Consider the following 22,860-nt stretch of genomic DNA (forward strand, 5'->3'; position numbering starts at 1 on the left):
GTATTTCACTGAAGTCTGGAGGGAAGAGAGTCTTTGAATATGATTTTCTTTCAGGACTTTGTGCACTTTGGCATACAGTACTATTCTTATGTGTATATATATATATATATATATATATATGTACATATAAGAATATGTAGGCTCTGTTTGATGATGGAGGACAATCATGATCCATGTTTATTTGGTTAGATTTCCAGGAGAATCATGTGATCACGTCAAAAAAAGAAATAGATCTTCTAGAAATAGATCTTCTTGAAATAGATCTTCTTGAAATAGAACTACTAGAAATAAAACAACTAGAAATAGAACTACTAGAAATAGAACAACTAGAAATAGAACAACTAGAAATAGAACTACTGGAAATAGAACTGCTATTGTTGTTAGGAACACTTTGATATATAATTTGTGTGTTTGATTACAGTCACATCGTATAAACTTCACAGGAGCGTCTGAGTCACAACTTTAAAAAACTTGCGCTTTTGTGAAGGTTTTACGGAAGTGAGAGCGAAGTCACACGCGGAAGAATCTACGAAACTATTACTGATAGATTCTCAAAAAAATACACTGATATGATGACATTACAGTATCTTTTCTCTTTATAGATTAAGTATTAATAAACAAAGTTTCATGTATTTCTGCTGTAGAAATATTGATGTATTGTCAATTTAGTTCAGTGTATTATTGTCACTGTTATTCAAGCACGATACATTTTAATTGATGTAAAAAAAAAAACTTAATTGTTGACAAAGATCTGACTTTATATGTTCCGACAAAAGTCTTGTGATTTATATTCTGCTCTACGATGTATATGTTGTGATTATTAATGTTCATGTAAATTGTATAATGTTATTGTCATGTTTTGACTGGAAATATCATAAAAGTTAAGGTTAAGGTCATTTTCTGGAGTCGGAAATAGTCAGAATTGTCGAAGAAACAGGAAAATTCTGTGTTTGATAAATTATGCAAATCATCTAATTAATGATGCAAATCATACACACATTATGCAAATGATTGAAGATATGCTTAATGTAAACATGTTACCAAGTTTGAGGATCATATGTCACCAGTCCTCAGGTACGTCAGTCCAATCTCACATGTCTTTCATTTCTTCTCAGTCCTCCCATTGAAGACCATAGGATTGTTGTGCGTCCTTGACCTCTTTGAACCCATTGACCTCCTTGACCCCATTGTTAAGACCTTTGACTCTTAGTGACCAAAATCCTGGGTTTCTTAGAACTAAAACTTTAATTTCTCCCCAATATTATAAATAGAAATATGAAATAAAAAACATTTTAATTGTCAGAACCAGCCCTAATGATATAAGAATATATATATATTATATATATATATATATATATATATATATATATATACACTACCCTTCAAAAGTTTGGGGTCACTTAGAAATGTCCTTATTTTTGAAAGAAAAGCACTGTTTTTTTAAACAGTGCTTTAAACTAATCTAAGTTTAAACTAATCTATATATTGCTAATGTGGTAAATGACTCTTCTAGCTGCAAATGTCTGATTTTTGGTGTAATATCTACAGGTGTATTGAGGCCCATTTCCAGCATCACTCCAGTGTTCTAACGGTACATGTGTTTGTTCATTGGGTCAGAAGGTTAATGGATGATTAGAAAACCCTTGTGCGATTATGTTATCACAGCTGACAACAGTTTACTGGTTAGAGAAGCTATAAAACTGACCTTCCTTTCAGCTAGTTGAGTATCTGAAGCATCACATTTGTGGGGACGATGAAACGCTCAAAATGGCCAGAAAAAGAGAACTTTCACGTGAAACTCGACAGTCTATTCTTGTTCTTAGAAATGAAGGCTATTCCATGCGAGAAATTGCCAAGAAACTGAAGATTTCCTACAACGGTGTGTATTACTCCCTTCAGAGAACAGCACTAACAGGCTCTAACCAGAGTAGCAAGAGAAGTGGGAGGCCCTGCTGCACAACTCAGCAAGAAGATAAGATTAGAGTCTCTAGTTTGAGAAATAGACGCCTCACAGGTCCTCAACTGGCAGCTTCATTAAATAGTACCCGCAAAAAAACGCCAGTGTCAACATCTACAGTGAAGAGGCGACTCCAGGATGCTGGTCTTCAGGGCAGAGTGGCAAAGATAAAGCCATATCTGAGACTGACCAATAAAAGAAAAAGATGAATATGGGCAAAAGAACACAGACATTGGACAGAGGAAGATTGGAAAAAAGTGTTATGGACGGACGAATCGAAGTTTGAGGTGTTTGGATCACATAGAAGAACATTTGTGAGACGCAGAACAACTGAAAAGATGCTGGAAGAGTTCCTGACGCCATCTGTCAAGCATGGTGGGGGTAACCTGAGGGTCGGGGGCTGCTTTGGTGCTGGTAAGGTGGGAGATGTGTTCAGGGTTAAAGGGATTCTAATAAGGAAGGCTATCACTCCATTTTGCAACACCATGCCATACCCTGAGGACAGAGCTTGATTGGAGCCAATTCCATACAACAGGACAATGACCCAAAGCACACTTTAGAGAAGAAGCAGCTGGTATTCTATCTGTAATGGAGTCACCAGTGCAGTCACCAGATCTGAACCCCATTGAGCTGTTGTGGAGCATCTTGACCGTATGCTACGAAGAAGTGTCCATCCAGCCAATCCAACGAGTGGGCGGGGCTTCTAGAAGCATGGGGTGAAATTTCTCCTGATCACCTCAACAAATGAACAGCTAGAATGAACAAGGTCTGCAAATTTGACGAAAGCAAAGTTTGAAGGAAATTTTTTTTTATTTCAAATAAAAATCATTATTTCTAACCTTGTCAATGTCTTGAATATATTTTCTATTCATTTTACAACTGGTGGTAAATAAGTGACTTTTCATGGAAAACACAACATTTTCTGGGTGACCCCAAACTTTTGAAAAAAAAAATATATATATATATATATATATATATATATATATATTTCACCTGAACCTCTTACTTTTAGAAATTAAACTCATCTGACAGAAGTTACTTCTGATGAAACTGGACTTGAATAGATTCACAAAAACAATTGATTACAAAAGAGCTAAACATTAAAATAATCAATCATTTAATAACAACCTGCCGAGACTATGTTATAATTAATGACATTTACGTGTGAAAAGTGATCCACTAGATCTCTTCTTCATCATCAGATCCACGAGCACAGAAGCGTCGTCTGACGACAACATGACGAGTAAAACCATCATTTTTAAAACATCATCACAGGCATCATAACTACACGTTTGAAGACTTAAACGGAACAAACGCTCAGAATTCAGTGAATAATTGTATTTTCTGTAGAAGAACCAGAAGAATCTCCTTCACTGTAGTTGATGCCGCTGCTGACACTGAACCAAGATGGCGGCGCTTTATACACATCCGTCTGCAGTCGATGCGGCGTCTATTGTAAATATGTCTATGGTACTGACAGCCTCCGTGTCACAAAGTATATATTTTATTGAATATTGTTTTGATTGTTTAAGCGCTTTGTGACCCTGGTCTGGAAAAGTTCTATATACATATAAATGACCTACTTATTTACTTACAAACACGTCAGAGAGATTAGCATGTGGCTAATGTTAGCCAAACATCCGGTCCTGCTCAACTTCCGGTCCCCACCTGCACTCTTCCGTCTGCCTTCTGACGTCACTAACGTTCGTCCCTGATGACATCGTAAACACGCGAGCGTTCCTCCTTCAAAGTGTCGTAAGAGAAAATAGATATTTTCACTCGTGTCGTCAGAGAACACTCGCGCTGTTCGTGCTGACGTCACCAGCGAACCCGGAAGGATTTAACGAGCGGACCGGATGGTGGCACGAGGCCCGCGTTTCTGTTCGTCTGGTTGATCGACACTTCATGCTCGGCCAACGTGACGTCACCAGCCATCATGTCGGGGAGAGTGACCCCTGACCCGCCTCAAGATGTGACCCCTGACCCGCCTCAAGATGTGACCCGGACAGAGGTTCTGGTGACGTCATTCAAGCAGCTGCAGCTGGAGCAGGAGGCGCAGAAGAACTGGGACTTGTTCTACAAACGGAACTCGACCCACTTCTTCAAGGACCGGCACTGGACCTCCAGAGAGTTCCAGGAGCTGCGCACCTGGAAGCAGGTGAGTCCTTCATCACGTGACCTCGCGCACGGGTCACGTGACCCCCACCTGTGTGCAGGGTGACCCGGAGCCGCTGGTGCTGCTGGAGGCGGGCTGCGGGGTCGGGAACCTGTTCCTGCCGCTCCTGGAGGACCAGCAGGTCAACGTGTTCGTCCACGCCTGCGACTTCTCGCCGCGCGCCGTGGACCTCGTGCAGGTGAGACCCTCAGGTGAGACCCTCAGGTGTGTCGCGCGTCCCCCCGTCACGTCCTGGCTCCGTCCGCAGAAGGACCCTCGGTTCCGCCCGGAGCGCTGCCGGGTCTTCGCCTGCGACCTGACCCGAGACGACCTGAGGCTCCAGGTCCCGGAGGCGGGTCTGGACGTGGCCACGCTGGTCTTCGTGCTCTCGGCCGTGCACCCCGACAAGATGAAGGACGTCCTGCTCAACATCCGACGGGTCAGTGCCCTGAACCCGCTGCTGCCCCGCGACCCCAACACATGATCTGTCAACATGTCAATCAACTGAAACATCTCAGAACCTTCAGCTCCACTGATCCTGCCACGGGTCGCGGGGGCAGGAGGTCCACATGTTGGGACCCGGGGTCTCGAATCTAGTTAGTTCATAGTCTTTTAGATTCAATACAAATATGAGTCATGTGACTGTGGTCACATGACTCATATTTGTATTGAATCTTAATGTTGAACGTTTATTAAAATATCAAACTGATCATAACTTTGATGTTTGTGACGATGATGAAGAAACGTGTGAAGGTCAAAGGTGACGCTCTCGTCCTCAGGTTCTGAAGGCGGGGGGTGTGGTTCTGTTCCGAGACTACGGCGTGCACGACCACGCCATGACCAGGTTCAAGTCCAGCAGCAAACTGGGCGAGAACTTCTACGTGCGGCAGGACGGGACCCGGTCCTACTTCTTCTCTAAAGGTCAGAGGTCGATCGGCCGCTCCGGCGCTCGCTCACGCTCTCCTGGTCCCGCAGACTTCCTGGCGCAGATGTTCTCCGAGGCGGGCTTCCTGTGCGTCGCCAACGAGTACGTGACCCGAGAGACCGTGAACCGCAAAGAAGGCCTGAGCGTCGGCAGGGTGTTCCTGCAGAGCAGGTTCATGAAGACCAATCACCACACAGAGACCGGGTCAGCTGACCCGCCGGATGCCTGAAGGACGTTTATGTTGTTTGATAATAAAGTTGGTTGACGAGTCACACGCCTGCAGAGGAGAAGACGGTTCAGGTCCAGAGCGTCGGCGCCGAGCGTCCACTCACCGTCCACTCTCACGGTGATCAGGTGACCGGCCGCGGCGTTGGCGCCCTCGCAGGCGCCGATGCACTGGTACAGGCCGCTGTCGTCACGCCTCGCCGCCAGGATCCGGGTCACCACCGTCCGCCGCCGCCCGCCGGCGCCGCTGCTCTCGTTGACGGTGGTCAAGAACCTGCCGGGGTCTCTGAGCTCCTGGAAGTTGGGCGGGTCTCGGCACCAGAACACGTGGACCCAGCCGCACGCCTCGGGCGCGTACTGGGCCGTGCAGCTGAGCTGGAAGCTGGCGCCACTAGGGGGCGTCATGGTGCGCTGGTGGTACTTCAGCACCAGAGGTTCTGTGAAGACAAATGGAACTTCTGGACTCACCGCCTTCCCTGGTCTGTGGCGGGTCTCACCTGGACCGGACTCCAGCGGGCCCGCACAGCAGCCCGAGGCGAGCACCAGGATCCAGACTGCACACGCCAACATGTCGGGGGTTCTGAGTCTCCTGCTCGACTTCCTGTCTGCTGAGGTCACATGACTCGCCCACAAGAACCTCCTCTGAGGGAGCAGCGCCTCCTGCAGGACAGAGCTGGAGGTGCAGAACGAGCCAGAGTTCTGCTGTGACCACCTGACGGGTCGCTAACACTGATGCCTGCAGGTGTGTCCGAGAGCCACACCTGGACCGAGTCTGGGCCCGGGTCTACGGATCAGGTGATCCTCACACAGGTGTGAGCGTCAGACGGGACGAGACAGCAGGAAGTCATGTGATCAGTTTTATTCTGGAGGTGCAACACAAATGTTCTACAAAGTGGTTCTGGTTCTGGTCCGTCCAGAGTCACTGCAGCTGAGACACCCTCAGGGGGGCGGTACTGAAGAAGTCCAGGAAGAAGGGTCCTTCCTGTTTGGGCAGGAAGGTGGTGGGCACCACGTTGTAGACACCTGCCGGGACAGACTCCGCCTCCAGGTAGCAGAAGCCACACCTGCAGACAAGAGTCATCATCACCTGCTCACGTGTTTGACCAGGTCCTGTTCCGTGTTCCTGGCGTGTTGATGGTGTGTTCCTGGCGTGTTGATGGCGTGTTGATCACGTGACTCACCTGTAGTCTCCACTGTTCTTCTTCACTGATGCACCTGAGTCTCCCGTCAACGACACGACCAGCAGCTCGAAGCCAACGCTGTACTGTCTGAGACATGAAGACCTGTGAGCCGTGACTCACTCGTGACTCACTCGTGACTCACTCACGACTCACCCACGACTCACTCACGACTCACTCGTGACTCACTCACGACTCACTCACGACTCACTCGTGACTCACTCACGACTCACTCGTGACTCACTCACGACTCACTCACGACTCACTCACGACTCACTCGTGACTCACTCACGACTCACTCGTGACTCACTCACGACTCACTCACGACTCACTCACGACTCACTCGTGACTCACTCACGACTCACTCGTGACTCACTCACGACTCACTCACGACTCACTCACAACTCACTCACGACTCACTCACGACTCACTCGTGACTCACTCAAGACTCACTCACGACTCACTCACGACTCACTCACGACTCACTCTCGACTCACTCACGACTCACTCACGACTCACTCTCGACTCACTCACGACTCACTCACGACTCACTCTCGACTCACTCACGACTCACTCTCGACTCACTCACGACTCACTCACGACTCACTCTCGACTCACTCCTCACCTGGATCCCCGGAGCTCGATCAATAAGGGTCCAGGTCGCTCCAGGTGGATCTGGTAGATGGGATTGTGTTTGTACGAGTCCTTGTAGTTCCCGCATCCTCCAGCGGAGGCGCCCTTCCACTGACCGTTGAGCTGCAGGAAACACGAGTGAGTCGAACGTCGGATCAGGAGTCGAGTCACGACTCACCCTCTTGCTGTGAGTGAACGGGTTCTGGATCTTACTGAAGGAGAACTTGCATCCCGAGTAGACCTGCACAGGAGGAGCGGGTCAGAACCAGAACCAGAGTCAGAACCAGAACCAGAGTCAGAACCGGAGTCAGAGTCAGAACCGGAGTCGGAACCAGAACCGGAGTCAGAACCGGACTCAGAACCAGAACCGGAGTCAGAACCGGAGTCAGAACCGGACTCACCCGGAGAGTGTAGTTGATGGTGTTCTGCTTCTCGTACTGCGACACCACGAGGGTGAAGCTGTGAGCGCCGGCGCTGGTCAGACGGATCTTGGTCAAGTAGTGAGGACTGTTGATGCGGATCCCATCGATGTACGGAGGAGGGTCGGCTGGAGAGGGACAAGATGAGGTCATGTGGGGTCACGGGGGGTCACGGGGGGTCACGGGGGGTCACGGGGGGTCACGCACCGGGATAGTAGACCTTCTTCCCCTCGTTCTTGTAGACCACCAACGTGATGAACTCACGGTTCTGAGCAAAGTCCTCCTGCGATCAACGAGGGGTCATGAGGGTCGGAGCATGATTGACAGCGGTCACCAAATGAGGGTCGGAGCATGATTGACAGCTGTCACCAACCTTGTCTGTGATGTGTCTGGTCAGCAGCACCCACACAGCGGCGCCCCCTGCTGGACACTGAACCTCCAGCTTGTACTGAGGGTTGTTGGCCAAACTGTAGACGTCTTTGACCGGACCTTGACTCCCGTCCCAGGTGCTGCACACACACACACATTCATGTATTCATGTATTCATGTATACGTGCACACACACACATTCATGTATTCATGTATACACACACACACACACATTCATGTATTCATGTATACGTGCACTCACACACACATTCATGTATTCATGTATACGTGCACTCACACACACATTCATGTATACACACACACATACATTCATGTATTCATGTATACACACACACACACACATTCATGTATTCATGTATATGTGCACACACACATTCATGTATTCATGTATACGTGCACTCACACACACATTCATGTATACACACACACACACACATTCATGTATTCATGTATATGTGCACACACACATTCATGTATTCATGTATACACACACACATACATTCATGTATTCATGTATACGTGCACACACACACATTCATGTATTCATGTATACGTGCACACACACATTCATGTATTCATGTATACACACACACATACATTCATGTATTCATGTATACACACACACATACATTCATGTATTCATGTATACACACACACATACATTCATGTATTCATGTATACGTGCACACACACATACATTCATGTATTCATGTATACGTGCACACACACACATTCATGTATTCATGTATACGTGCACACACACACATTCATGTATTCATGTATACACACACACATACATTCATGTATTCATGTATACGTGCACACACACACATTCATGTATTCATGTATACACACACACACACATTCATGTATTCATGTATACACACACATACATTCATGTATTCATGTATACACACACACATACATTCATGTATTCATGTATACGTGCACACACACATACATTCATGTATTCATGTATACGTGCACACACACACATTCATGTATTCATGTATACGTGCACACACACACATTCATGTATTCATGTATACACACACACACACATTCATGTATTCATGTATACACACACACACACACATTCATGTATTCATGTATACACACACACATACATTCATGTATTCATGTATACACACACACACATTCATGTATTCATGTATACGTGCACACACACACACATTCATGTATTCATGTATACGTGCACTCACACACACATTCATGTATTCATGTATACGTGCACTCACACACACATTCATGTATACACACACACATACATTCATGTATTCATGTATACACACACATTCATGTATTCATGTATATGTGCACACACACATTCATGTATTCATGTATACGTGCACTCACACACACATTCATGTATACACACACACATACATTCATGTATTCATGTATACACACACACACACACATTCATGTATTCATGTATATGTGCACACACACATTCATGTATTCATGTATACACACACACATACATTCATGTATTCATGTATACGTGCACACACACACATTCATGTATTCATGTATACGTGCACACACACATTCATGTATTCATGTATACACACACACATACATTCATGTATTCATGTATACACACACACATACATTCATGTATTCATGTATACGTGCACACACACATACATTCATGTATTCATGTATACGTGCACACACACACATTCATGTATTCATGTATACGTGCACACACACACATTCATGTATTCATGTATACACACACACATACATTCATGTATTCATGTATACGTGCACACACACACATTCATGTATTCATGTATACACACACACACACATTCATGTATTCATGTATACACACACATACATTCATGTATTCATGTATACACACACACATACATTCATGTATTCATGTATACGTGCACACACACATACATTCATGTATTCATGTATACGTGCACACACACACATTCATGTATTCATGTATACGTGCACACACACACATTCATGTATTCATGTATACACACACACACACATTCATGTATTCATGTATACACACACACACACACATTCATGTATTCATGTATACACACACACACACACATTCATGTATTCATGTATACACACACACATACATTCATGTATTCATGTATACACACACACACACATTCATGTATTCATGTATACGTGCACACACACACACATTCATGTATTCATGTATATGTGCACACACACATTCATGTATTCATGTATACGTGCACTCACACACACATTCATGTATACACACACACACACACATTCATGTATTCATGTATATGTGCACACACACATTCATGTATTCATGTATACACACACACATACATTCATGTATTCATGTATACGTGCACACACACACATTCATGTATTCATGTATACGTGCACACACACATTCATGTATTCATGTATACACACACACATACATTCATGTATTCATGTATACACACACACATACATTCATGTATTCATGTATACACACACACATACATTCATGTATTCATGTATACGTGCACACACACATACATTCATGTATTCATGTATACGTGCACACACACACATTCATGTATTCATGTATACGTGCACACACACACATTCATGTATTCATGTATACACACACACATACATTCATGTATTCATGTATACGTGCACACACACACATTCATGTATTCATGTATACACACACACACACATTCATGTATTCATGTATACACACACATACATTCATGTATTCATGTATACACACACACATACATTCATGTATTCATGTATACGTGCACACACACATACATTCATGTATTCATGTATACGTGCACACACACACATTCATGTATTCATGTATACGTGCACACACACACATTCATGTATTCATGTATACACACACACACACATTCATGTATTCATGTATACACACACACACACACATTCATGTATTCATGTATACACACACACATACATTCATGTATTCATGTATACACACACACACATTCATGTATTCATGTATACGTGCACACACACACACATTCATGTATTCATGTATACGTGCACTCACACACACATTCATGTATTCATGTATACGTGCACTCACACACACATTCATGTATACACACACACATACATTCATGTATTCATGTATACACACACACACACACATTCATGTATTCATGTATATGTGCACACACACATTCATGTATTCATGTATACGTGCACTCACACACACATTCATGTATACACACACACATACATTCATGTATTCATGTATACACACACACACACACATTCATGTATTCATGTATATGTGCACACACACATTCATGTATTCATGTATACACACACACATACATTCATGTATTCATGTATACGTGCACACACACACATTCATGTATTCATGTATACGTGCACACACACATTCATGTATTCATGTATACACACACACATACATTCATGTATTCATGTATACACACACACATACATTCATGTATTCATGTATACACACACACATACATTCATGTATTCATGTATACGTGCACACACACATACATTCATGTATTCATGTATACGTGCACACACACACATTCATGTATTCATGTATACGTGCACACACACACATTCATGTATTCATGTATACACACACACATACATTCATGTATTCATGTATACGTGCACACACACACATTCATGTATTCATGTATACACACACACACACATTCATGTATTCATGTATACACACACATACATTCATGTATTCATGTATACACACACACATACATTCATGTATTCATGTATACGTGCACACACACATACATTCATGTATTCATGTATACGTGCACACACACACATTCATGTATTCATGTATACGTGCACACACACACATTCATGTATTCATGTATACACACACACACACATTCATGTATTCATGTATACACACACACACACACATTCATGTATTCATGTATACACACACACATACATTCATGTATTCATGTATACACACACACACACATTCATGTATTCATGTATACGTGCACACACACACACATTCATGTATTCATGTATACGTGCACTCACACACACATTCATGTATTCATGTATACGTGCACTCACACACACATTCATGTATACACACACACATACATTCATGTATTCATGTATACACACACACACACACATTCATGTATTCATGTATATGTGCACACACACATTCATGTATTCATGTATACGTGCACTCACACACACATTCATGTATACACACACACATACATTCATGTATTCATGTATACACACACACACACACACATTCATGTATTCATGTATATGTGCACACACACATTCATGTATTCATGTATACACACACACATACATTCATGTATTCATGTATACGTGCACACACACACATTCATGTATTCATGTATACGTGCACACACACACATTCATGTATTCATGTATACACACACACACACACATTCATGTATTCATGTATACGTGCACTCGCACACACATTCATGTATTCATGTATACGTGCACACACACACACACATTCATGTATTCATGTATACGTGCACACACACACACATTCATGTATACGCGCACACACACACACACATTCATGTATCATGTATACGCGCACACACACACACATTCATGTATTCATGTATACGTGCACACACACACACATTCATGTATCATGTATACGTGCACACACACACACATTCATGTATCATGTATACGTGCACACACACACACATTCATGTATTCATGTATACGTGCACACACACACACATTCATGTATTCATGTATACGTGCACACACACACACACACATTCATGTATTCATGTATACGTGCACACACACACACACACATTCATGTATTCATGTATACGTGCACACACACACACATTCATGTATTCATGTATACGTGCACACACACACACACACATTCATGTATTCATGTATACGTGCACACACACACACATTCATGTATACGCGCACACACACACACACATTCATGTATACACACACACACATTCATGTATCATGTATACGCGCACACACACACACATTCATGTATCATGTATACGTGCACACACACACACATTCATGTATTCATGTATACGTGCACACACACACACATTCATGTATTCATGTATACGTGCACACACACACACACATTCATGTATTCATGTATACGTGCACACACACACACATTCATGTATACACACACACACATTCATGTATCATGTATACGCGCACACACACACATTCATGTATCATGTATACGTGCACACACACACACATTCATGTATACGTGCACACACACACACACACACACACACACACATTCATGTATCATGTATACGCGCACACACACACACATTCATGTATCATGTATACGTGCACACACACACACATTCATGTATTCATGTATACGTGCACACACACACACACACATTCATGTATTCATGTATACGTGCACACACACAAACACATTCATGTATACACACACACACATTCATGTATCATGTATACGCGCACACACACACATTCATGTATCATGTATACGTGCACACACACACACATTCATGTATTCATGTATACGTGCACACACACACACATTCATGTATTCATGTATACGTGCACACACACACACACACACATTCATGTATCATGTATACGCGCACACACACACACATTCATGTATCATGTATACGTGCACACACACACACATTCATGTATTCATGTATACGTGCACACACACACACACATTCATGTATACGTGCACACACAAACACACACACACACGTATTCATGTATACGTGCACACACAAACACGCACAAACACACATTCATGTATACGTGCACACACACACACACACACACACACGTATTCATGTATACGTGCACACACAAACACACATTCATGTATACGTGCACACACAAACACACATTCATGTATACGTGCACACACACACACACACACACACACGTATTCATGTATACGTGCACACACAAACACACATTCATGTATACGTGCACACATACACACACACACACGTATTCATGTATACGTGCACACACAAACACACATTCATGTATACGTGCACACACACACACACACACGTATTCATGTATACGTGCACACACAAACACACATTCATGTATACGTGCACACACACACACACACGTATTCATGTATACGTGCACACACAAACACACATTCATGTATACGTGCACACACACACACACACACACACGTATTCATGTATACGTGCACGCACACACACACACACACACACACACATATTCATGTATACGTGTGCATGCACACACACACACACACACACACACCTACACACACACCTGTGTATGCAGGTGGACTCCTTGAACAGCGCAGGGTTCCAGCTCAGGTAGATGACGTCGTAGAACTGGCACAGGTCCTCCCAGCAGATCCAGAAAACTCCTACAACCACAACATTCAGGCTCTTGCTCGTGGGTCGGGTATCGAACCTGCTCCTCCTACCGTTGTCAAACTTCTGGGCCGTCTTAGGGTCAAAGTTCAGGTACTTGAGGAGCTCAGGAGTCCAGTTCTTATCATCACGCTCACTGTAGCGCCCCCTCCAGCGCAGGTGACTCCACGGGTTCTTCAGCTGCAGGAAGCGCATGTTCTGCACACGCACACGCACACGCACACGCGCACACGCACACGCACACACGCACACGCGCACACGCACACACACAGGTCAGGCCGGGCCTGCTAAGCTAACGCTAGCTAGCGTGCTACTTTGTACTCTCGGATGTCCAGGACGGCGTAGGCGTGAGTGGGCACCAGACCTCGCAGGGTTCCCTCCTCCTCCGTCATCACTCCCGTGGCCGTGGTGATCAGGACGTCCCCGCGGTGGAACCTGGGTGGGGTCGGAGGTCAGGGGTCAGGGGTCGAGGGAGGAGGCGGCCTCACCTCTGGAACAACATCCTGAAGGTGTCGTCTCTGCTGAAGGACTGGTTGTCCGAGTGCATGGCGATGCGTTCGGGGATCCAACCGGTCAGAGCGTGCAGGTCGATGTTCTGGAGGGTCAGAGGGTCAGACGGGCTCGGGTCGGGCTCGGACCTGGACGTACCGAGTTGGATCCGGGGAAGTCGTACCCGCCCATCACCTTCATGTAGGCCTTCTCGATCAGAGACACCCACAGCTCGTTCCTGTTGCTGGAGTACGAGCACAGCAGCTCACCTCCGTGGTCCACCGGCAGCAGGTCGTCGATGATCACCTGCATGATGTCATGATGTCTGAGGTCACGAGGTCATGAGGTCACGAGGTCACGAGGTCGTTACCTTCCTCGGGACACCATTGATGTGCAGCTTCACCATGTACTTCCCACACGGATTGTACTCCGGCTCTCCTCGCCGGTTCTGAGGGTAGATGACGCTGACAACACAACACAACACAACACAACACACACGTATATACACGTATACACACAAACGTATACACATACACACATAAAAGACACAAATATAGACACAACAAACACACACACCAAGGGAATAAACACACAAGGAATCAGGTCAGAGGTCGGGTCAGGATCAGGTCCTGGATCTTCTTCAGAGACACAACAGTACCTGGTGATGAGCTTCTTACTGTAGCGACGCTCGTACGCTGCACTGATGGCAAGAGACGCCACGAACGAGCAGTCGGACACCACAGTCTGTAGAGGTGAGAGAGTGAGAGAAGGGGTGAGAGAGTGAGAGAAGGGGTGAGAGAGTGAGAGGAGAGAAAGGGTGAGAGGGGGGAAGGGGTGAGAGTGAGGGGAGAGAAGGGGTGAGAGTGAGGGGAGAGAAGGGGTGAGAGAGTGAGAAGAAATAAAGGGTGAGAGGGGGGAAGGGGTGAGAGTGAGGGGAGAGAAGGGGTGAGAGTGAGAAGAAATAAAGGGTGAGAGGGGGGAAGGGGTGAGAGTGAGAGGAGAGAAGGGGTGAGAGTGAGAAGAAATAAAGGGTGAGGGGGGGAAGGGGTGAGAGTGAGGGGAGAGAAGGGGTGAGAGTGAGGGGAGAGAAGGGGTGAGAGAGTGAGAGGAGAGAAGGGGTGAGAGAGTGAGAAGAAATAAAGGGTGAGAGGGGGGAAGGGGTGAGAGTGAGGGGAGAGAAGGGGTGAGAGTGAGAAGAAATAAAGGGTGAGAGGGGGGAAGGGGTGAGAGTGAGGGGAGAGAAGGGGTGAGAGAGTGAGAGGAGAGAAGGGGTGAGAGTGAGAAGAAATAAAGGGTGAGAGGGGGGAAGGGGTGAGAGTGAGGGGAGAGAAGGGGTGAGAGTGAGAGGAGAGAAGGGGTGAGAGAGTGAGAAGAAATAAAGGGTGAGAGGGGGGAAGGGTGAGAGTGAGGGGAGAGAAGGGGTGAGAGTGAGAGGAGAGAAGGGGTGAGAGAGTGAGAAGAAATAAAGGGTGAGAGGGGGGAAGGGGTGAGGGTGAGAGGGGGGAAGGGGTGAGAGTGAGGGGAGAGAAGGGGTGAGAGTGAGAGGAGAGAAGGGGTGAGAGAGTGAGAAGAAATAAAGGGTGAGAGGGGGGAAGGGGTGAGAGTGAGGGGAGAGAAGGGGTGAGAGAGTGAGAGGAGAGAAGGGGTGAGAGAGTGAGAAGAAAGAAATGGAGTGAGAGGAGAGAGACGTCACACACCTGCTTGATGCTGAAGCTCGACACCGACAGGATCATGGTCGGGTTGTTGCAGATCTCGTCGGGTCGGACCCAGCGCGAGAAGACGGCTCTTTGTTTCGGGGACAACGCAAGTTTCCCCGACTTGTCCCTGGAACAGCAGGAGTGAGAGAGAGCAGGAGTGAGAGAGAGAGAGCAGGAGTGAGACAGAGAGAGAGCAGGAGTGAGGTAGAGAGCAGGAGTGAGAGAGAGAGAACAGGAGTGAGGGAGAGAGAGCAGGAGTGAGAGAGAGAGAGAACAGGAGTGAGGGAGAGAGAGCAGGAGTGAGAGAGAGAGAGAGCAGGAGTGAGGGAGAGAGCAGGAGTGAGGTAGAGAGCAGGAGTGAGAGAGAGAGAACAGGAGTGAGGGAGAGAGAGCAGGAGTGAGAGAGAGAGAGAACAGGAGTGAGGGAGAGAGAGCAGGAGTGAGAGAGAGAGAGCAGGAGTGAGAGAGAGAGAGCAGGAGTGAGGGAGAGAGCAGGAGTGAGGGAGAGAGCAGGAGTGAGGGAGAGAGAACAGGAGTGAGAGAGAGAGCAGGAGTGAGAGAGAGAGAACAGGAGTGAGGGAGAGAGAGCAGGAGTGAGGGAGAGAGAGCAGGAGTGAGTGAGAGAGAGCAGGAGTGAGAGAGAGAGAGCAGGAGTGAGAGAGAGAGAGCAGGAGTGAGGGAGAGAGCAGGAGTGAGAGAGAGAGAGAGCAGGAGTGAGGGAGAGAGCAGGAGTGAGAGAGAGCAGGAGTGAGAGAGAGAGCAGGAGTGAGGGAGAGAGAGCAGGAGTGAGAGAGAGAGAGCAGGAGTGAGGGAGAGAGCAGGAGTGAGAGAGAGAGAGAGCAGGAGTGAGGGAGAGAGCAGGAGTGAGAGAGAGAGAGAGCAGGAGTGAGAGAGCAGGAGTGAGAGAGAGCAGGAGTGAGAGAGAGAGCAGGAGTGAGAGAGAGAGAGAGCAGGAGTGAGGGAGAGAGCAGGAGTGAGAGAGAGCAGGAGTGAGGGAGAGAGCAGGAGTGAGAGAGAGCAGGAGTGAGAGAGAGAGCAGGAGTGAGAGAGAGAGAACAGGAGTGAGGGAGAGAGAGCAGGAGTGAGGGAGAGAGAGCAGGAGTGAGTGAGAGAGAGCAGGAGTGAGAGAGAGAGAGCAGGAGTGAGAGAGAGAGAGCAGGAGTGAGGGAGAGAGCAGGAGTGAGAGAGAGAGAGAGCAGGAGTGAGGGAGAGAGCAGGAGTGAGAGAGAGCAGGAGTGAGAGAGAGAGCAGGAGTGAGGGAGAGAGAGCAGGAGTGAGAGAGAGAGAGCAGGAGTGAGGGAGAGAGCAGGAGTGAGAGAGAGAGAGAGCAGGAGTGAGGGAGAGAGCAGGAGTGAGAGAGAGAGAGAGCAGGAGTGAGAGAGCAGGAGTGAGAGAGAGCAGGAGTGAGAGAGAGTGCAGGAGTGAGAGAGCAGGAGTGAGAGAGAGCAGGAGTGAGAGAGAGTGCAGGAGTGAGAGAGTGCAGGAGTGAGAGACAGCGGGAGTGAGAGAGAGCGGGAGTGAGAGAGAGCGGGAGTGAGAGAGAGCGGGAGTGAGAGAGAGAGCGGGAGTGAGAGAGTGCAGGAGTGAGAGAGAGCAGGAGTGAGAGAGAGAGCATGAGTGAGAGAGTGCAGGAGTGAGAGAGTGACGCGTCACTCACGAGTAGGGCACCGGGAAGGCGAAGCGCTCCTTCAGGTCCACGCTCATGAAGGGGACGTAGGCTATGTTGTTGATGGTGGACGTCCTCCTGCACAACACATCTTCACTTCCTGTCTCCTGAGACCCTCTCACCCGGCTCACCTGAGCACCTGGATCTCCTCAGGTGTGTAGCGCTGACCCTGCTGCTCGCTGGACTGGAGCGCTCTGATGGGCTGAGGCCGGTCCTGAAGCGAGAAGTCCGGTCCAAGTGGGAAGAACTGACGACTCGGTCCACCAGAGGAGCTGGACTTGGGACCAGTTGTCCGGTCCTGACTCGGACCAGCTTTGCACTGTTTGAGGCCCTCAGCCCTGAACACATGAATGTATGACATCATGATCTGGTGGAGCTGCAGCGATGACATCATCTCTACCTGTCCAGGGCTTGATGAGCCAACTGCTTCAACTTCACCTGCAGAGTCGAGTCTGAAGTGTCGTTCGACTGTTGAGGGACAGACGGAGTGAGACAGGCGGTCAGAGTGAGACGGGCGGTCGGAGTGAGACGGGCGGTCAGAGTGAGACAGGCGGTCGGAGTGAGACGGACGGTCAGAGTGAGACGGGCGGTCGGAGTGAGACGGACGGTCAGAGTGAGATAGGCGGTCGGAGTGAGACGGACGGTCGGAGTGAGACAGGCGGTCAGAGTGAGACGGGCGGTCGGAGTGAGACGGACGGTCAGAGTGAGACGGGTGGTCGGAGTGAGACAGGCGGTCGGAGTGAGACAGGCGGTCGGAGTGAGACAGGCGGTCAGAGTGAGACAGGCGGTCGGAGTGAGACGGACGGTCAGAGTGAGACGGGCGGTCGGAGTGAGACGGACGGTCAGAGTGAGACAGGCGGTCGGAGTGAGACGGACGGTCGGAGTGAGACAGACGGTCGGAGTGAGAGAGACTGTCAGAGTGAGACAGACGGTCGGAGTGAGAGAGACTGTCAGAGTGAGACAGACGGTCGGAGTGAGACTGACGGTCGGAGTGAGACGGACGGTCGGAGTGAGACAGACGGTCGGAGTGAGAGAGACTGTCAGAGTGAGACTGACGGTCGGAGTGAGAGAGACTGTCAGAGTGAGACAGACGGTCGGAGTGAGACTGACGGTCGGAGTGAGACGGACGGTCGGAGTGAGAGAGACTGTCAGAGTGAGACACCTACGGTTTGGATGCACAGCTCCACAGCTTGTGTGTACAGCTCCACTGCTTCCTCCTGGTTTCCTTTCTCGTCCTCCTGGAACGCCTGAGTGACCAGGAAGTGAGCTCGCTCCAGATCTACCTGCTGCCGGGTCTTCAGTGGGTCACTCTTCTGGGCCTGGACTGGAGAAGAGTGAGCAGGTGTTGGGACAGAGGAGGTGAACTGGACTGTCTCCGTCAGAACCTTCACCGGGACCTACCGGCCGTGTAGAGAGCCTGGACTCGATCAAGATACTCGTTAACCTTGTCCTGGATCCCGTCAAGTTTGGACCCGGCCATCCCTGCGTAGATGAGAGCCTGAGCCGCCTCCTGGAGAACACATGGACATCTGTGTTTGATGATCTACTGACTCCTTCAAGAAACATCTGTGTTTGATGATCTACTGACTCCTTCAAGAAACATGTGTGTTTGATGATCTACTGACTCCTTCAAGAAACATGTGTGTTTGATGATCTACTGACTCCTTCAAGAAACATCTGTGTTTGATGATCTACTGACTCCTTCAAGAAACATCTGTGTTTGATGATCTACTGACTCCTTCAAGAAACATGTGTGTTTGATGATCTACTGACTCCTTCAAGAAACATCTGTGTTTGATGATCTACTGACTCCTTCAAGAAACATCTCTGTGTTTGATGATCTACTGACTCCTTCAAGAATCATCTGTGTTTGATGATCTACTGACTCCTTCAAGAAACATCTGTGTTTGATGATCTACTGACTCCTTCAAGAAACATCTGTGTTTGATGATCTACTGACTCCTTCAAGAAACATGTGTGTTTGATGATCTACTGACTCCTTTAAGAAACATGTGTGTTTGATGATCTACTGACTCTTTCAAGAAACATCTGTGTTTGATGATCTACTGACTCCTTCAAGAAACATCTGTGTTTGATGATCTACTGACTCCTTCAAGAAACATCTGTGTTTGATGATCTACTGACTCCTTCAAGAAACATGTGTGTTTAATGATCTACTGACTCCTTCAAGAAACATCTGTGTTTGATGATCTACTGACTCCTTCAAGAAACATGTGTGTTTGATGATCTACTGACTCCTTTAAGAAACATCTGTGTTTGATGATCTACTGACTCCTTCAAGAAACATCTGTGTTTGATGATCTACTGACTCCTTCAAGAAACATCTGTGTTTGATGATCTACTGACTCCTTCAAGAAACATCTGTGTTTGATGATCTACTGACTCCTTTAAGAAACATCTGTGTTTGATGATCTACTGACTCCTTTAAGAAACATCTGTGTTTGATGATCTACTGACTCCTTCAAGAAACATGTGTTTGATGATCTACTGACTCCTTCAAGAAACATGTGTTTGATGATCTACTGACTCCTTCAAGAAACATGTGTGTTTGATGATCTACTGACTCCTTCAAGAAACATGTGTGTTTGATGATCTACTGACTCCTTCAAGAAACATCTGTGTTTGATGATCTACTGACTCCTTCAAGAAACATGTGTGTTTGATGATCTACTGACTCCTTCAAGAAACATCTGTGTTTGATGATCTACTGACTCCTTCAAGAAACGTCTGTGTTTGATGATCTACTGACTCCTTCAAGAAACATGTGTTTGATGATCTACTGACTCCTTCAAGAAACATCTGTGTTTGATGATCTACTGACTCCTTCAAGAAACATGTGTTTGATGATCTACTGACTCCTTCAAGAAACATGTGTTTGATGATCTACTGACTCCTTCAAGAAACATGTGTTTGATGATCTACTGACTCCTTCAAGAAACATGTGTGTTTGATGATCTACTGACTCCTTCAAGAAACATCTGTGTTTGATGATCTACTGACTCCTTCAAGAAACATGTGTGTTTGATGATCTACTGACTCCTTCAAGAAACATCTGTGTTTGATGATCTACTGACTCCTTCAAGAAACATGTGTGTTTGATGATCTACTGACTCCTTCAAGAAACATGTGTTTGATGATCTACTGACTCCTTCAAGAAACATCTGTGTTTGATGATCTACTGACTCCTTCAAGAAACATGTGTTTGATGATCTACTGACTCCTTCAAGAAACATGTGTGTTTGATGATCTACTGACTCCTTCAAGAAACATGTGTGTTTGATGATCTACTGACTCCTTCAAGAAACATGTGTGTTTGATGATCTACTGACTCCTTCAAGAAACATGTGTTTGATGATCTACTGACTCCTTTAAGAAACATCTGTGTTTGATGATCTACTGACTCCTTCAAGAAACATCTGTGTTTGATGATCTACTGACTCCTTCAAGAAACATCTGTGTTTGATGATCTACTGACTCCTTTAAGAAACATGTGTGTTTGATGATCTACTGACTCCTTCAAGAAACATCTGTGTTTGATGATCTACTGACTCCTTCAAGAAACATCTGTGTTTGATGATCTACTGACTCCTTTAAGAAACATCTGTGTTTGATGATCTACTGACTCCTTCAAGAAACATGTGTGTTTGATGATCTACTGACTCCTTCAAGAAACATGTGTTTGATGATCTTCTGACTCCTTCAAGAAACATGTGTGTTTGATGATCTACTGACTCCTTCAAGAAACATCTGTGTTTGATGATCTACTGACTCCTTCAAGAAACATGTGTGTTTGATGATCTACTGACTCCTTTAAGAAACATCTGTGTTTGATGATCTACTGACTCCTTTAAGAAACATCTGTGTTTGATGATCTACTGACTCCTTCAAGAAACATGTGTTTGATGATCTTCTGACTCCTTCAAGAAACATGTGTGTTTGATGATCTACTGACTCCTTCAAGAAACATGTGTGTTTGATGATCTACTGACTCCTTCAAGAAACATGTGTTTGATGATCTACTGACTCCTTTAAGAAACATCTGTGTTTGATGATCTACTGACTCCTTTAAGAAACATCTGTGTTTGATGATCTACTGACTCCTTTAAGAAACATCTGTGTTTGATGATCTACTGACTCCTTCAAGAAACATGTGTTTGATGATCTACTGACTCCTTCAAGAAACATGTGTGTTTTATGATCTACTGACTCCTTCAAGAAACATGTGTGTTTGATGATCTACTGACTCCTTCAAGAAACATGTGTTTGATGATCTACTGACTCCTTCAAGAAACATGTGTTTGATGATCTACGGACTCCTTCAAGAAACATGTGTGTTTGATGATCTACTGACTCCTTCAAGAAACATGTGTTTGATGATCTACTGACTCCTTTAAGAAACATCTGTGTTTGATGATCTACTGACTCCTTCAAGAAACATCTGTGTTTGATGATCTACTGACTCCTTCAAGAAACATCTGTGTTTGATGATCTACTGACTCCTTCAAGAAACATCTGTGTTTGATGATCTACTGACTCCTTCAAGAAACATCTGTGTTTGATGATCTACTGACTCCTTCAAGAAACATCTGTGTTTGATGATCTACTGAC

At 46.0% G+C, this 22,860-nt stretch overlaps 3 protein-coding genes across 5 annotated transcripts in view; 1 reads left to right on the forward strand and 2 right to left on the reverse strand.

Moving 5' to 3' along the window:
* Positions 1–3,466: 3,466 nt before the first annotated feature.
* On the forward strand, positions 3,467–5,307 carry mettl6 (methyltransferase 6, methylcytidine). Of its 3 annotated transcripts, none has more exons than XM_087782706.1 (5): positions 3,467–4,115; positions 4,174–4,324; positions 4,381–4,551; positions 4,892–5,033; positions 5,088–5,307. In XM_087782706.1, the coding sequence occupies exons 1-4, from the start codon at positions 3,894–3,896 to the stop codon at positions 5,029–5,031; spliced, it is 684 nt and encodes a 227-aa protein (XP_087638832.1). In that variant the 5' UTR covers positions 3,467–3,893; the 3' UTR covers positions 5,032–5,033; positions 5,088–5,307. The 3 variants fall into 3 exon arrangements, with proteins under 3 accessions (XP_087638832.1, XP_087638831.1, XP_087638830.1); XM_087782705.1 differs by having other exon boundaries at positions 4,174–4,311; XM_087782704.1 differs by having other exon boundaries at positions 4,174–4,551.
* LOC148057919 (uncharacterized) lies at positions 5,175–5,846 on the reverse strand. Its single transcript, XM_087782707.1, has 3 exons — positions 5,760–5,846; positions 5,370–5,699; positions 5,175–5,314 (listed from the first exon to the last, which is right to left on the reverse strand). The coding sequence occupies exons 1-3, from the start codon at positions 5,830–5,832 to the stop codon at positions 5,307–5,309; spliced, it is 411 nt and encodes a 136-aa protein (XP_087638833.1). The 5' UTR covers positions 5,833–5,846; the 3' UTR covers positions 5,175–5,306.
* A 260-nt stretch (positions 5,847–6,106) lies between these two features.
* The window catches only part of capn7 (calpain 7), a 19,956-nt gene continuing 3,202 nt past the window's right edge, over positions 6,107–22,860 (reverse strand). Inside the window, exons 2-21 of the mRNA XM_087782703.1 lie at positions 19,633–19,741; positions 19,398–19,555; positions 18,632–18,699; positions 18,363–18,569; positions 18,223–18,309; positions 16,566–16,692; positions 15,527–15,612; positions 15,239–15,332; positions 15,028–15,174; positions 14,868–14,974; positions 14,694–14,814; positions 14,433–14,577; positions 14,273–14,372; positions 7,866–8,001; positions 7,700–7,775; positions 7,475–7,620; positions 7,252–7,314; positions 7,066–7,196; positions 6,444–6,530; positions 6,107–6,326 (exon numbers count right to left, since the gene is read on the reverse strand). Of these exons, the coding sequence (XP_087638829.1) occupies positions 6,182–6,326; positions 6,444–6,530; positions 7,066–7,196; positions 7,252–7,314; positions 7,475–7,620; positions 7,700–7,775; positions 7,866–8,001; positions 14,273–14,372; positions 14,433–14,577; positions 14,694–14,814; positions 14,868–14,974; positions 15,028–15,174; positions 15,239–15,332; positions 15,527–15,612; positions 16,566–16,692; positions 18,223–18,309; positions 18,363–18,569; positions 18,632–18,699; positions 19,398–19,555; positions 19,633–19,741 (2,340 nt within the window). The 3' untranslated portion in view covers positions 6,107–6,181. The remainder of the gene's footprint in view (positions 6,327–6,443; positions 6,531–7,065; positions 7,197–7,251; positions 7,315–7,474; positions 7,621–7,699; positions 7,776–7,865; positions 8,002–14,272; positions 14,373–14,432; positions 14,578–14,693; positions 14,815–14,867; positions 14,975–15,027; positions 15,175–15,238; positions 15,333–15,526; positions 15,613–16,565; positions 16,693–18,222; positions 18,310–18,362; positions 18,570–18,631; positions 18,700–19,397; positions 19,556–19,632; positions 19,742–22,860) is intronic.

Source organism: Callionymus lyra, unplaced genomic scaffold (assembly GCF_982586985.1).
Source record: "Callionymus lyra unplaced genomic scaffold, fCalLyr1.hap1.1 HAP1_SCAFFOLD_362, whole genome shotgun sequence".
In the NCBI taxonomy this organism is placed as follows: domain Eukaryota; kingdom Metazoa; phylum Chordata; class Actinopteri; order Syngnathiformes; family Callionymidae; genus Callionymus; species Callionymus lyra.

Bases quoted from the DNA above. Each gene is read 5' to 3' on its own strand.
- mettl6 (XM_087782704.1), top strand. From the start codon at position 3,894: ATGTCGGGGAGAGTGACCCCTGACCCGCCTCAAGATGTGACCCCTGAC. The intron at 4,116-4,173 runs GTGAGTCCTTCA...ACCTGTGTGCAG, and splicing joins AGCTGCGCACCTGGAAGCAG to GGTGACCCGGAGCCGCTGGT. The intron at 5,034-5,087 runs GTCAGAGGTCGA...CTGGTCCCGCAG, and splicing joins GTCCTACTTCTTCTCTAAAG to ACTTCCTGGCGCAGATGTTC.
- LOC148057919 (XM_087782707.1), bottom strand. From the start codon at position 5,832: ATGTTGGCGTGTGCAGTCTGGATCCTGGTGCTCGCCTCGGGCTGCTGT. The intron at 5,700-5,759 runs GTGAGACCCGCC...TTGTCTTCACAG, and splicing joins CCCGCTGGAGTCCGGTCCAG to AACCTCTGGTGCTGAAGTAC.